General features: G+C 39.8%; 2 protein-coding genes across 2 annotated transcripts in view; one reads left to right on the plus strand and one right to left on the minus strand.

The window, feature by feature from the left end:
• The window catches only part of spryd3 (SPRY domain containing 3), a 62,735-nt gene extending 56,740 nt beyond the window's left edge, over window positions 1–5,995 (minus strand). Inside the window, exons 1-3 of the mRNA XM_062427664.1 lie at window positions 5,894–5,995; window positions 3,246–3,373; window positions 1,755–1,830 (exon numbers count right to left, since the gene is read on the minus strand). Of these exons, the coding sequence (XP_062283648.1) occupies window positions 1,755–1,830; window positions 3,246–3,373 (204 nt within the window). The 5' untranslated portion in view covers window positions 5,894–5,995. The remainder of the gene's footprint in view (window positions 1–1,754; window positions 1,831–3,245; window positions 3,374–5,893) is intronic.
• A 5,239-nt stretch (window positions 5,996–11,234) lies between these two features.
• On the plus strand, window positions 11,235–14,092 carry igfbp6b (insulin-like growth factor binding protein 6b). Its single transcript, XM_062427533.1, has 4 exons — window positions 11,235–11,745; window positions 12,717–12,751; window positions 13,518–13,637; window positions 13,979–14,092. The coding sequence occupies exons 1-4, from the start codon at window positions 11,409–11,411 to the stop codon at window positions 14,090–14,092; spliced, it is 606 nt and encodes a 201-aa protein (XP_062283517.1). The 5' UTR covers window positions 11,235–11,408.
• Window positions 14,093–16,655: the final 2,563 nt, after the last annotated feature.

A 16,655-nucleotide genomic window follows, 5' to 3' on the forward strand; every position in this document is an offset into this window, starting at 1 on the left:
TAAATGTTGTTATCTTGAAGATTTTTTTCGTGCTAGAGGAGCATAGAGAGAGAGAGAAAAGAGAGAGATGTGGAGGTCAGATGAGAGTTTGACATTACATTTAAGGGAAATGTCACATCTGGCACACATCAGGGACACCTAACAGCCATGATTAATAACATCAAAGCACGTAGTGAGCCTGGATTTTTAGTGAAGCGAATCAGAAATGCTTAAATGTATGTTCAAATATGTTGCTTCTCTTCTCAAAAAAAAAAACACTGGGAAAGAATAAGTGGAAGAAGCAAATCATGTGCAGGACAGCAGCTTGGTATAGCTGTGGAACTGGTGGATGCTGCGTGCGTGGTCCTGTCTGGCTCTATTTGCGGCTCGGCTGAATGACGTAGGTTCGCTGGATAATGTACAGCCTTAATTTTTCCTCCTGAAGCTTTAAAAAAATGAATAAAAACCACCCCAGTCGAGGAGGAAGTACTGCCCTGCCTCACCTGCAGTCGCTTGACCACACGGCACAAGGCTCTGCTCTGACGTGTGCACCGTCCGCAAACAGGCTGCCTCATAAATAACACACTGCAGCCCTCTGCCTCGAATTTATGACTCAAGTCTTGCAACTTTCCTGTGCTACATCACCAAGATACTTTTTCCTCCTTCTCTCATACCTCTGCTGCTCTTACTGTATGTGTGACTAACTATTTCAACAAAAAAAAAAAAGGGCCTGATACAGAGGAACGTCCCGCTGCCAGTCTGCCTGCCTGTATGTTAGACTAATCTTTGTGCTCAGAGATACCACCTAACCCACCACCCGCTATCCTCTCATTCCAGTGCAGCTACGACATTTTTGAGGTGGTGGTTTTTGCACTGGTGAACTGGAAGTGTGTGTGTGTGTGTGTGTGTGTGTGTGTGTGTGTGTGTGTGTGTGTGTGTGTGTGTGTGTGTGTGTGTGTGTGTGTGTGTGTGTGTGTGTGTGTGTGTGTGTGTGTGTGTGTGTGTGTGTGTGAATGGTGGGGGGGGGGGGGGACCTTAAAAGAATTTAATATGAAGTTGAGAAAATTGTCAGCAACGGGATTCCAAGGGGATAAAAATTGCTGGCTGGATGGAAAAGCAATCTTGGGCATAAACTAGGGACGATGGTATGTGGTAAGCCTATCATATTGTCAGTTATCCCCACCACACCACACCACACCACCACCACCACCACCACCACCACCACCACTATCCAACATTTCAAAATGAATGATTATGTAAAACGACTGTGATGACCAAGCAGAGCCGAAGTCATCGGGCTGAAGCAGTTCACCTGGGCTGTCGGCTGGGCCGTCAGCTGAGCCACCTTTATAAAAGCTGGCCTGCTCAGTCTATCCCTCTTTCTCTCTCTTCCACCAGCAACACCCTTTTTCTTTGTTTGCTTCATTTGGTTATTTTCTAGCACACAACATATTTACACATCCATGCACTTCCACTGATTCTACAGATTTAACATGTAGTTTTGTTTTATTTGTGTTAATAAGTTACCCTAATAAATTACTTTGATATTGTGAGACTTAAACATGTGTGTTCTCCTCCTTGCTTTGTCTGAACCTTGAGCCAGTTCATGACAAGGACCATTTATTTTTTAATGATTATCTACTTTTTTTTTTTGGCGATCATGTCAGGCAATGATGCACAAAACAAAACAAAAAAAATAAGATATTGAGAGTAGACGACGGACAGGTTTATGCAACTCGGTTACAACACATCAGTGTCACAATAGGCATACTTACCTCAAAGTAGCAGTTTCCCTTTGATAGAGGATGGCCAGCCACATAGCAACCCACTTCTTCAGAGTTCCCTTGGTAACTACGGAGAATAAATTACAGGTTTAACAATAGGTCTCAAATGCTGTATGCACAATCAGAAACGCACCCCAAACGACCTCTTCAATCTTACACTAGCAACATAATCGTGTGCAGCACAAACGAGACAATGTGCATTCGAGGCGATGAAAGGTGATTTTAAAAACTGCTCTTTAAAGTCGTATGATTAGAAGAGGATCTATATCAAATGACAGGCGTGTGATTATTGGCTGTTACTGTTTAAACATACAGTATAACTACCAGCAGCTTTATATGAGTATAGGTTTTGTTATGAGGGTTAAACCTGGAGATACACAATCAATCAATCAGTCAAACTTTATTTATATAGCACCTTTCATACAGGCTAGTGTAGTTCAAAGCGCTTTACAGTTTGACAGATTGACAGGCTGATAATAAGACGGAACAAGTGACAACATAAAGAAAAGGAATTTAAAAAAGAAAGCACAAATTAAAAGACAAAAGTTGAGACCAATGCACACAAGAGAAAATAAGAAAATTAAAATTAAATAAGTAAATAAATAAAATAATTAAATAAATAAGTAAAATAAGAGAGAAAAGAGAAAGGGTTTATTAAAAGTTAGAGTAAAAACTAAGTTAGAATAGATTAAAGACACAAAGTAAAAGTAAAATAAAAGTTTAATAAATGCTGAAATAAAACTAGGTATTTAAAAAAAAGAGATTAAAAGACAGAAGAAACAGACAATATAGGAATAATGTAAAATAAAGTAGAAAAAAAACAAAGGACAAGGACAAATATATTTTCACTTTGACTGATATTCTGATATTCCCCTTGTTTACAAACCTCCACTGACAAACCTTGAAATTTTTATTTTTTGTCCTTTTTTTGTCTGTGTTTTATGTGAAGGAGATGAACTACAATCAAGGGATACAAACTCGTACATTATTGTCATAGGCAGAAGACCTAACATGAGGTTGTTCACCACTATGGCATCAACATAACATTTTAACATTTAACAACGTTTTCTTTAAAAGAAATAGCTCTTGAGCCCTTTTCTGCCTTTAGTGCACATTGGCACATATAGATACATAATAACAAAATAATAATTAATTCCCCGATAATACAGAAAAACTGTTTAAATATATGCTATAAACCCGCTCCAGCAAGGTTCAGCAGTCAATGTATATCCTTCCGAGTACTGCTCCTGATACCTAACTTGGGATATCTGCTTATACCAATGCTCTCTTTTTCCTCAAACTGTAAATCTGTACACTTCTCTGTGCAGAACTCCTGATCACATGAAAGTTAACATGAGGTCAGTGATTACTGTAGTGAAGTATTAACTGAACACAGACTTTTATCATGAAATAGTTGAATTAACTGCAATTCACTTCAGTTGAATCCCCACCAGACGAGGGTAACTTTTAAATTCGGCTGACCTGAGTGTGTCTCCGTCCTTCAGTAACCTCATGTATCGTTCCTGAGCTGGGCGCCCATCCCCAATATCTCGGATTCTACGCCTCAAATTCAGGAGGCATCTGTGGTGCAGCACGTTGATGTCATCCATCTGAATGAAGAAAACGAGCATTTTGACATTAAGTTAGTAGTTAATAGTTTATAGTAGGCAGACTGTGTGCAAAGCTTTCTGTCCTGCTAACTCTTTGCTCACAGAGAGAGAATAAAAACAGCTAATACTGTGTACCAACTACCCAGCTCCTCTCACACATGAGCTCCTGATTATTTTTAAACAATAGTAGCTTGAAAGTTTCTGATAAGTGGAAACTCTCATTTATTATCTGCAGGAGATGTGGCCATGACCAGGGCACTGAGGCAAGTTTCAAAGTATCAACAGCTGCAAGACTTATATCAGTTGTTGTTGCAGGGCTCCAGACTAACTTTCTTTACTAGGAGCATTGTAGCCCCTTACTGAACATTTTAGGAGCACAAATAGAAAATTTAGGGGTACACCTTAAATCTACCTGCAATGCAATTATTCCCATTTTCACCCATTTTAACTGTAGTACTGATAAATGCATTGGTAATAAATAGACAACTTGCAGAGATGACAAAGTGTTGTTTTATTTTAAATTCACAATGTCACAAATTGAATAAAATGTACTTTCATAAATGTATATAGTGACTGATATGATTTACATGATACATCATATCAGTTTTTCCTGAAACATTTGAGCTGATAAACAATTTTCAGTGTTCAAAAAACAACCTGATCATATTTTGGGTTACTAAATAATGCATTCACAATCAATATATCAATAAATACAGGCGCAAATAATCAATAAATAACAAACGCATTCTGCCAGCAGGAATCAGTGAACTACTAAAAACTATTGATACAGATTAAGACATTCTTGATATTCATCTTTAACTTTGTGTCTTTTCTCAGCATGTAAGACTCACAGAAGATTCATGGGCATTGCTCTTTATAGTTCAATCTCTATGTCGCTTCATGGTTGGGAAAATTTGGGAAATTCTGGCATCCTCATAAAATCATATCAAATTCATGACATGCAAGCTGTGACTTGCAACATGAGCGTTAATTTTGATGCATTTAACATATCCAAAGCAACACCATACTTGTGACCGATGCATGAGCATATGAGAGGACACTATGACTTGAATTTGTGAAACAAGACACTGGCACCATTTGCTGGCACTATTCGGTGGAGCTGTTAACAACTCACAAACATCTGAAATGTGACCCCCCCGGCTGCTTTTTGTAAGACCATTGGTTTCATCTTTAACAATGTGTTGTATTTTTAAAAGCTTGTTATATTATCCATTTGGGTCAAATCTTCATCTGAGAAGTAACTAAAGCAGTCAGATAAATGTAGTGAAGAAGTAAGTACAATGTGGAGTAGAAAGTATCATCCAATGGAAATACTCAAGTAAAGTACAAGTACCTCAAAATGTTACTTATGTACAGTTCTTGATTAAATGTACTCAGTTACTTTCTTAAAAATGTGCACCAACGTAATCAAATTTGTTATATTAAATGCAGTGGAGTAGAAAGTACAATATTTCCCCTCCGAATGTAATGGTGTGGATTTATACAATAGAGTCAAATGGGAAGTACCTCAAAATTGCACTTAAGTACAGTACTGAAATATATGAACTCTGTTTAAAATAACACAGTTGTCAATTTATTACTGACAATGTGTTGTATTTAAAAAGCTTGTTATATTATCCATTGGGTCAAAATATTCATCTGAAAAGTAATACAAAATGTTAAATTAAATGTAGTGGAGTAATAAGTACAATATGGATTATAAAATATAAAGTATCCTCCAATGGAAATACTCAAGTAAAGTACAAGTACCTCAAAACTGTACTTAAATACAGTTTGTGATTAATGTACTGAGATTCAGACTTAAATTAAGTGTAGTGGAGAAAAAAGTACAATATTTCCCCTCTGAAATGTAGTGGATAGGTAGTAGAGTGAAATATAAAGACTCAACTAGTCTACAAACACCTCAAAAATTGCACTTAAGTACAGTACTTTACTATATGTACTCTGTGTAATGATCCTAAACTAGGATGACTAGTTGTCTTTAATTACTGAGTAGTTTATCAGTATTTTATCTTTAAATTAACACATCAAATTCTTGAAACCTCATTGAGGTATATTATGTCGGTCGGTTTCAGGTGATAAAACATTAATTTACCAACACTAAAACACACATTATCAAACAGCAGTGGGGACATGGGGGGAAGTGGGCGTGACAATGTTTACAATTAGCCCCAGCTTTGCCTGCTAGCTCCTTTGCTAACGACAAAGCTAATTAGACAAGTTAAATGTAGCATTAAAGTACAGACAGTCAACTGCAGCTACTGTGATCTATCGTAATGCATCGCTTAGTGTAAATTAAACGCTGTTATTTAGGTGTAAGTGTCCATTTGCAGCAGGTGGAGACGCAGAGATAAGGTGTTAGCAGCGTGAGCTAAGAGCTAGTTTCATGAAGTTGCGGCTCAAGCGTTGAGCAAGAGGATGAATAATGGGTGTTTCTACACAAACAGAGCAGGAAACTGGCTCCCTACAGGTGTTATTATCGATTAGTCAATGTCTTACCTGTTATCTACGCGGCTAGTTTACGCTGACACTCTGTTTTTTTCTTGTTGTCCATCAGCTGTTCATAGCTCCACAGCAAAACTTTGGAAACTAGAGTTCGGCGCTCCCCAGTGACGTCACACCAGAGGCACTGCAGCAACCAATCAGAGCGAGCTTTTTAGAAGCGGTGACAAGCCATACAGCCAATCGTATCGCTCGGATATTCTGTGTGTGTGTGTGTGTGTGTGTGTGTGTGTGTGTGTGTGTGTGTGTGTGTGTGTGTGTGTGTGTGTGTGTGTGTGTGTGTGTGTGTTCGCGCGCGCGCGCGCGTGTGTGCGTGTGTATGTGTGTGTGTGTATCTGTGTGCACGTGTATCTGTGCATGTGCGTGTCTCTGTGTTCGTGTATCTGTGCATGTGTGTGTGCGTGTGTGTGTATCTGTGTGCATGTGTGTGTGTGTATCTGTGTGCATGTGTGCCTGTATTTGTGCGTGTGTGTATCTGTGCATGTGTGTGTGTGTGTGTGTGTGTGTGTGTGTGTGCGTGTGTGTGTGTGTGCGTGTGTGTGCGTGTGTGTGTGTGTGTTTGTGTGTGTGTTGTTAACTCATTGGGACCTTTTCCGACCTGTAGTCCTCATGGGATCACATTCTGGCCCTAATGAGGTTAAATGTCACGTCTGAGGTCCTTGTTGAGGCTCGGTGTGAGGTGTGAATTGAGGTTAGGTTAAGGTCTGGGTCAGGCTGTCCACAATGAATGGAAGTAAATGCAATCATCAATCATCTTAAAGGAAACCCCCTTCAGGGACCAGCTTGTTTCTCATGTCCGGTGAGTATCACAGAACAACATACAAACTATTCAGATGTTTTACTTCAGTAAAAGTACCAGTACAGCAATGTAAAAATACTCAGTTACAAGTAAAAGTAATAAAGTATTAGCAGCAAAATGTAGTTAAAGTAATAAAGGACCAGTGTGGAGGATTTAGTGGCATCTAGCGGTGAGGTTGCAGTTTGCAAACAATTTAAAACCCCTCCTCCTCCCCCTCCCCTTCATAGTATGTAGGAGTACTGTGGCCACGTAAAAAACGTAAAAGCCCCTCTCTAGAATGAGTGTTTGGTTTGTCCTTTTTGGGCTACAGTAGAAACATGGCTGACTCTGTGGAAGAGGACCTGCTACCGATGTAGATATGATGAAGGGCTCTAAGGTAACGAAAACACAACAATTCTTAATTTCATGGGATTATACATTAATTTAAACCGTACTTAAGAATATTATATTCCATTTCTGCCAAGTCCGTTCCGCTTGATGCCACAAAATTCTGCACACTGCACCTTTAAAGTAAAAGTAGTGGTTTGGTCCCTCTGACTGATATATTATTATATATGACATCATTAGATTATTAATAGTGAAGCATCAGTGTTAGAGCAGCATGTTACTGTTGTAGCTGCTGGAGGTGGAGCTAGTTTACACTACTTTATATACAGTTAGCTAGTTTAGTCCAGTGGTTCCCAACTTGGGGTCAGGCCCCTTTAAAGGGTCAGCAGATAAATGTGAGGGGTGGTGAGATGATTAATGGGAGAGGAAAGAAGAAAAAACAAAGTTCTGATACACAAATGTGTTTTCAGTTTTTGGACTTTATCTCTAATCTTTGTTTTTATTGAAATGAAACCATGTGAGAAGTTTAGAGGGAAAAACTATAAAACTAAAAACTATTTGGTGGAGCTGTTAACAACTCATAGACATCTGAAATATGAGCCTGACTACACTTATTGTAAGACGTCAAAAGACAAAAAGGTTGGAAACCACTGGTTTCATCTTTAAGAATGTGTTTTATTTTAAAAGCTTGTTGCATTATCCATTGTGTCAAATCTTCATCTGAAAAGTAACTAAAGCTGCCAAATAAATGTAGTGGAGTAAAAGCATAAAGTAGCAGAAAATGGAAATACTCAAGTAAAGTACAAGTACTTCAAAACTGTACTTAAGTACAGTTCTTGATTAAATGTTCTCAGTTACTTTCCACCACTCACAGTATGTTTAATGATCCTAAACTAACATAACACCAGGTTTTAAAGCTGCTTAAAAATGTGCACCAACGTAGGCAGGTGGTCAGTCTAACAAGAGGGTCAGAGGAGACCATTCCAGCGCTGTGCGGACTCTCTGGTTGCTGTGCTGAAAGCAGAAGTGACTCTCTGAGCCAGCTGGGATAGACCTGAGCCGGGGAGGCAGAGAGTAGGAAGAAACAGAGGAAGAAATGTGTGTGGCTGGATGAGGAAAAAGATGAATTATCCAGGGGAATGTGGAAAAGAGAGCCCCCGTTGGTCTGGCGTGTGTGTTGGAACATTCTCCTGATATGTGGAAACAGACTAGTGCTGTAGCTCGCGAGCTGATGGGAACACGAGACGGCAGGTGATTTCTGCTCTCCTTGCCAAGATTCATCAGAACAGCAGGCTGCTGATGGCAAGGCAGATTTTGGCCTCATGTTGCCCTGAATTCCAGCAAGTACAAGCCAGTGGGTATGTCTGTGTGCCCTGTCATGTCTGTACTACTACTGCGGGACACACACTGCACATTTTGCACATGTTTATAAATGTCTCAAGGCCTCGCTGTAATCATTCCTCCTGTTCATACTGGCTATTAAAAGATCCCCTTCAAATGTGCTTTCAGTGTAAGTGATGGGGGCCAAAATCCACAGTGAGTCCACACAGTCATTTAGTGGAAAAACACATTTAAAAGTTGATGTGAAGCTTATATGAGACTTCAGCAGTCTGAGTTAGTCATATCATGTGGATATCGGCCACATTTACAATCTTTTTAGCATCAGATTCCCTCTGTGTGTTTCCCTGTTGAGCTGTGGTGTGGAGTATAGTAACAAAAAGAGGGACTCTGGCACTAAAAACACTGTAACATTGAAAGATATCTACTTGATTTGACTCATTTGGACGACTGAAGCTTCATATTAGCTTCAGATAAACTTTTAAATACATTTTTGCACAGAAGAAGGACTGTGGATTTTGTCCCCCATCACTTACATTGCAAGTGCATTATGAAGGGATCTTCTAACGGTCAGTATTAACAGGAGGAATGATTACAGCAAGACAACCTATTTCAATGTTTAATACAGACTGCAAAAATTGTGAACCTGTCCTTTAATATAATATCCTAATTATTTTTATGCACTGTGAAATTCTCCCTCATTTTTGGTGTCATATTCACGTTGCATCTGTCCACAGAGGAAAAATATCAATGTCTGAAGCCCTCGCTGCAATTATTCCTGCTGTTCATACTGGCTAGTAAAAGATCCCATTCAAATGTGCTTTCAGTGTAAGTGATGGGGGCCAAAATCCACAGTGTGCCCACACAGTCATTTAGTGGAAAAACATATTCCAGAAGTTGAGGTGAAACTCAAATGAGGTTTCCGCAGTCTCAGTTAATCATATCAAGTGGATATCTGACACATTTACAGTCTTATTAGCATCAAAGTCCCTCTTTGTATTTCCTCAGACAGTGTTTCCCTGTTGAGCTGTGGTGGAAGCATAGTAGCAAAAAGAGGGACTTTGGCATAAAAGACTGCAACATTGAAAGATTTCTACTTGATTAGACCCATTTGGATGGCTGGAGCTTCATTTTAGCTCCAAATAAACTTGCAACAAGATGCAGCAAGGCTGTGTCAGATAACACAGGATACAATGGGGCTCTAGATAAGACAGGAACACACTGTACCTACACATGAGCTTTCACTTTCTCTTCTTACAAATACAGTATTTGCAGACTGTGCATCAACCTTCATATTTTTTCTTGCAGTGCAGCGTGTTGTTAATTAGTGTTGAAATAGAGCATTGGCTAAAATATTTTGCTCCAAAAGATTTGCTGTTACTGCAGATATTACTGTGGTTATAATTTTAGCGATTCTTATGAATTACTCATGTAAAAGTAAATCACTAAAAGCGTAACCATAAAAGTACTAAAGTAGCTGCAAAGTTACGTTTTGCATCTGTCTTGAAGAGTTAAAGCATGACGCCTTGTATATTTAAGAGAACAACATCATTTCTATACACCAACTACCTCTATTTATCACAAAACCACACGGGCATGACAGTTTAATTATGTCACAAGCTAGTGTTGTGCGCTGAGTAGAAAACGTGAAGGGCTCAGCAGTGATCATTCGATGATTGCACTCGTGTAGAAAATCCTAACTGGCTGAGTGGAGCGATGGATTGCATTATTAGCAGTTTGGCTCGGGCTGGTCGATGTGCATTCCTGCAAAAGCGAGTCCTCCTCCTAATTATCCAGATGATTACTCTTCCAATTCAAACAACTGGCGAGCAATAACCTCCTCTGCCTTCGCACTTTCAACATGTGACACCGTGCATGAAGTCAGTTAATATCTGATAGCTGCTCAAATGTAATCTAGAAGTTGACTGGTTTATTAAAGAGTGGATTTGGCACTCAGCACTGATTTGATTAAACTGAGGCACAGATTCAGTCGGTGTACGGCACCATAAAGTAATCTTCAGTATGTTAAGCATCTGTTTTGTAATACACAAACATTACAGTGCATTCAGGGAGGTCACTAATTTAAATTTTATGACTGATAATCTGTAATTTAACACAAAAAAAGACAGAGTATCTCAGCTGTGGAATTCAGCCTGAGGATTACATGTTTGTACAGGAAATATTCTCGGTCATAACCTCGTACAGGATCCAAGCAGGAGGAATCACACAGCTGTGTGTTTGTTGTAGCAAATGGCATTGCAGTGGCGACGCTGATGGAGACACACACACATATGTATATACGTTTGTATTTGTTACCATGGCAAACATAATTCCCCAAAGGTCTCTGACACTGGGAAAAGAAAGTGCAAATAGCTCAACATGACTACTACTGTTTGTGCATGTGTAATGTGTAAGATAAGTGTGAGATGAAGGGCTAGATGTATGTGTTAGTATATAACAGGAAAGGGTGGGGAGATTTTGATAATTTCTGAAAGGAACATAATCCACCCCCCACTTGCTCTCTCCCTCCCTGCCACCTCCCTCTCTCTCTCTCTCTCTCTCTCTCTCTTTCTCTCTCTCTCTCTCTTTCTCTCTCTCTCTGTCTCTCTCTCTCTCTCTCTCTCTCTCTCTCTCTCTCTCTCTCTCTCTCTCTCTCTCTCTCTCTCTCTCTCTCTCTCTCTCTCTCTCTCTCTCTCTGAGTCCCAGCCCCTGAAGGTGTCATAACTGTGCTCTCTCTCTCTCTCTCTCTTCCTGTCTCTCTCTCTCACTCACTCACTCACTCACTCACTCTCTATCACCGCCTTTCAGATCTTTAAAAGCTGGTGCTTTGCTGTGTCTCTCTCGATCTCCATTTGTCTCCTCTGGCACTGCAGGGGACTCAACCAGCAAAGCACCAAGGAAAGCTACTGTATAGAAACGGGAAGAAGACTGAGGAAAGGGGAGAGAAAGGGAGGGAGAGTGAGAGAGAAATATACATCCAGAAATAGCATCAGCCACATTTAACTGACAGAGAGTGACAGTGTGGAGAACCTGAGACCTGGACAGAAAATGCCTATCCTTTCTAACTTAACAACCGTTGTTTTGTTGCTGATTGCTCACTGCGGATCATGGACCGGGGCAAACCGCTTGGGCACCCTCAAGGTCTGTCCCTCCTGCAGGGATCCACTGGGGGCAGGTCGGCCCCCCAGGGACCATAATGTTGCCGGCAGCACGTCAGTGTTGGCCCAGGGAGAGCCCTGTGGTGTGTACACCCTGAGCTGTGCCAAAGGGCTCCGCTGTGTTCCCCCACCAAGGGAGCACAGCCCCCTCCAGGCTCTGTTGCAGGGAAGGGGCATTTGCGCCAAGCACAGCAGGACTAGTCCCACTGAGAAGCCCCACCCCACAGGTAAGATACTGTATACACACACACACACGTGCATGAAATCACGTATGCACACGTACATGCATGCTCTTTACAAACGCACACAGACGCATGCATGGACACTGCAGGTAGGGTTGACATGTACAGTGGTATATTGAAGATGTTGTAACAGCCACCACAGATAATTGTGCATAGAGTGTGCCTCCTGTGTTGCTGTGAATTGCATGTGATGCTGTGTCACTCACCAACAAAAGGAAAGGCCAATTTGTGTGTGACATTTAAGCCTGGATGCATTTTGTGCACCACAGATGAATTTGCAAACCTCTAGCATTCAGTACAGCTCTGCAGTGCCTCTGGAATCACTGTGATAAAAAATGTCATTTGTCATTACAGTCCTGTTGTAAAGGACTGTAATTTGTTAATCAGAAATGATGGTGAATCACCAAAAGCACAGAGCTTCTTTATGAAATGCATTCAATGAGCTTTTATTTAGTCTTTGGGGTTTTGCGACAGTGTTTAAGTAAAGATACATATACCTGCTTTTATATGATATGTACAGTGTTAAATATTTATCCATTTCAATGACAGAGTGCATGACAATGATCTGTCTTACAAGTCAGCCTTTCTGTAGAGATTTTAGAATGAATGTGAAACTGTCACAGTGTCACCTACATCCTGATCAAGCTGCTTTTTATTGCAGTGATCTCCATCTACTGTTCAAACTGAGATACTGCGATTACCAATCTGAAAAGGAAATGTACTGATGGAAATTAGGTCTCTCATTGAATGACCACCCTCAGATGGATCTCAATTTGAGTGACTGTTTTGTAATGTTTTATGCAGAAATATGCTGATGTATAAACATATACCCAAGTCTTTATATTATACTGTATATGAAGCATATATTGTATAGTTTGACATTGGATGTGGTTTGATGTTAATGGCCACATTGCTTTAATATCACAATCTCATGCCGGTGTGTCATTTCCTCTCAGGTCCCCATCCCTCACACAGTGGTGACATTGAAAAAGTAAGTTCATGTTCTTATTTTACAGTCTTTAATGAGTGAAGATAACAAATCCTCACCTAAATGACTGAATTTCTGAGATGTTTAAAGCCTTTTATGTAACAAGATTGCATTAACACACATCATATGTGATGGAGAGGGTTGTATATCGAGCTGCATTGCATTTTAGAGGGTTATTACCATCCTCTGCTGTTTTGGGTGTTGCAGTGGCATGTACACACACGGCTCTGAAGCTATGCATTATGGTGCATGATGTGTGTGCTGCTATGCGGCAGAACTAATTGACCATGATGAGAATCAGGAAAGTTTCAAGTCGGCCGCTGCCGCCACAGATTTTTTTTTTTACTTTGCGAGCCGGGTGAGCCACAGCATTTAAACAAATATGTGTGATCACAATAGTCACATCATTGATGAAGATCACATAGTTTAATTTCCCAAAGTGACACAAAAAACGCACAGTCACTTCAAACCATTCAGTGACCTGAAAAGCAAAAGCAATTGTGTAACAATATGGTTATATAATGTTACACAATATGTGACATCTGATATATATAAATATCCATATTCCCTGCTTCTGGCTGTAATGCTGCATCACTGTGGCTAATCCTGTGTGTGAATTACATCGACATGTGTTGTGATCAAAGAGACTTTCTGCCAACAGAATCACCTGAGGGGAGATAGCAGCCACTCTCTCCTCAGATGAAGGCAGGTTCTCTATCTTTACCTCTGGTGATGTTTGAAGTCACACTCTGCGTTGCTGTTTTTTTAGGCCCCCTGCCGCAAACTGCTCAATAGTGTCCTGAGAGGTCTCGAGCTGACGATCATCCAGTCTGACCGCGACATCTATATACCCAACTGTGACACTCGCGGCTTCTACAGGAAAAAGCAGGTAGAGTATCACAGTCACAGTGAAACATAAAACTGGAACTTTGTTGGCTTTTGGACGCGACGTGATGTGAAAATGTGTCACTGACTGTATGTACATGTGAGATTGTGAGAGCTGTACTCTGCTGCATCCAGAGATTTGTCTGTGACCATAGGGGCTGAGAATAACTGACACTTTTCTCTCTGAGCCTCTCAGCTGTGGGCTCAGAGAATCAGTACTGCGCTATGATGACATATCATTTTCTCTCTCTCTTCCTCTCTCACCACCTTTCCCACTCTCCCACTCAATCTCCGCCCTCTCTCCCTTTCAAAATCTCCCTCTCTCTGTCTTTTAATCTCACACAGTGCCGCTCCTCCAAGGGCATGCAGCGTGGCCATTGCTGGTGCGTGGACGAGCTCGGCACGGCCCTGCCCTCACATGCCAGCGAAGATGGCACTTTACCATGCGACGGGGAGTGAGAGATGAGTCTGTCCTATTGCTCTGAGCCTGGAGGAAGAGGAGAAAGAGGAGGCGGTAGAGGAGGAGCAGGAGCACAGGGAGAGGGGGTGGCTTTAGCATGTGCTAGACACTGCCTGGACAGGAGGTAGCAGGGATAAACCACTTCCTATGGAAAATACACACCAGTTAATGTCCTCTCTAGAAGCAAGACACACACACTTACAGTCCAGCAGCGACAACAATAACATCTGCCTGAATGTTCAACAGTTGCAGCAACGTCCTCTGCGTCGTCTGGTGACATGCTGCATGCTCACATTAATGCTCCGTGAACTGCCTCAGTGATCCAAGCGGTATTACTCTGAATGATCTCTATATTCCCTGGCTCTTGTCCTGGCTTTCTGGTAGATTTCCGTTTTCCTTTTTACTTTAGGATAGCTGACACTGCCTGTGTTTGTTCTGATCTCAGTGGGCTGAAATACTGTTACGCAGGTGATGTGACACAAATGTTTGGAAAAACGTGTCTCCCTCACCGTCCTCTCTCCCTCTCTCCAAAGATACACTGATATCAATATACCTAATTGACAGAATATTTCTTTTTTCTATTAATTTATTTTTGAGTCTGTATTTCCATCAAGTACTGCTTGAATCTTACAGTATCTTATATATATGTCAAGTCAGAAAAAATAGTCATACGAAAAATGATTCTGGATGCTTCTGTTCATTTTATTTGTCAAAATGGCGTTTTTGACTGCTTATTAGTTGATTGTTTGTACATATGTTGGATTTTTGTGGTCGACTGTGTGTTCTGAAGTGGCAGACAAAAAGCTTACGGCTGTTACCCTTTTCAAAAAGTTGTAAGGCATATTTTTATACACGTCAATATAATATTTTATATATGAATTGTTGGTTTATTTAATGAACTACAGTACAATGCCATGTATTTTTATATTGTCAGCAGTTTCTTATTTAAAGACAGAGATTATTTTATTTCATGTTAGGGGAAGTGTTGTGCTTTAAAGGCACCTTTATGGCAAAACTCATCACATTCATCAGAGCTCTATTCAACTGCTGTACATCTTATGGTTATATCTCATGTTTTTATTTCCTTCTTATTTATGCTTTGTTTATTTGAGAATTGAGAATGTCCATGTTACTATTATGTTTTATTTTGGCACATCATACTATAAATTCTGATTTCAATAGAGGGAAGAAAAAAAAAAAAGATCAAATTTGTTATTGTTATAGTATGTCTTTCCCGAGTCCTTGCAAAAGTCATGAAAATGTGTGCTATTAAAGTGTGATTAGAATTTATCTATTTCTGACCAATCTTGTTGTGCCAATGTGTGTGCCGTGATGATAGGTCCATGCACAAAGGACCTGTAAGATTTGCAAATATGAAAATAAAACATAATGATAATAAAAATGGAGAAGAATAAAACATATATTAATATAACAGCAGGTGTTGAGTGTGTTCTTGTCAAAGTCTTTGCATTCAAAATCTTGCAGTATTATCATCACAAAGTACTTTAAGTATCATATGTAGAAGCACAGAATGGTTCATTTTATAGTTTATGATATACTGTTGATGCATTAAAATGTAAGCAGCATTTTAATGATGTAGTTGCTCGAGGTAGAGCTGATTCAAACTATTTTATAAACTGTTGAGAAATGTATAACTATGTTGTTTTTAAAAAATAAAATGATCACATGTTTTGTATGTAAAATATTAATGTAAGAAATACAGAGGAGTAACTTACTGTTAAATAAATCTAGTGGAGTAGTGGTTTCCTTCTGTAAAGTAGTGGAGTAGAAGTATGATGTAACAAGTACCTCAATTTTGACTTTCCACCACCAGGTAAAATTCATTCGGGTATTTGTGAGGAATTTAAATGAAGCTGCAGTTGTTGATCATGATCATAATCTTTATTTAACCTTAAAAATATATTTTTCAATAGATTCTCGTCCCAGATGCTACAGCAATGTGTTACAGACAGACAACAAATCTAGTAGTGGAGAGTAACTGGACATTTAATACAAGTTTGAGGCACTTCTGATACTTTATGTACATTTTTTTTTTTAACTTTTTATAGTGTAGTAATGATACTTTTACTTGTGTTAAAACTTCCTTACCCTAACCCTTCCACCAATGCACAAATCAGAATTAAATAAAAATGTGATAATACAATCATATAAAACATTTAATCATAGAAACAACCTAACACATCATCTTAAAACAGCACAGGACATTAATCAAGTTTCTAAAATACCTCAAAACTTTGGCAGCCAGAAAAGAAAGCAATGTCTAATTTTATTACAGTATGGTATCAGATGCTTCCTACTTTAATGTAAAGTTCATTCTCACTGTATGTACAGTGGAAGCTTCAGGTCTCCACATCAGACTTGTATGAGTTGCAAACTGGACCACGATTGGCTCCAGACTAGCTGTGATGTCACAGATCCCGCTCGTAGGTCGATGTCTTAAACTCAGATTAAGGGTGAGCACAGAGAAACTTCAGCAGATAAATGCGAAAACAGCCTTCTAGTGTCAAACTCTGCACATTAAAGCTCAAGCATCCAACTATG

Source organism: Scomber scombrus, chromosome 10, assembly GCF_963691925.1.
Source record: "Scomber scombrus chromosome 10, fScoSco1.1, whole genome shotgun sequence".
Lineage (NCBI taxonomy): Eukaryota > Metazoa > Chordata > Actinopteri > Scombriformes > Scombridae > Scomber > Scomber scombrus.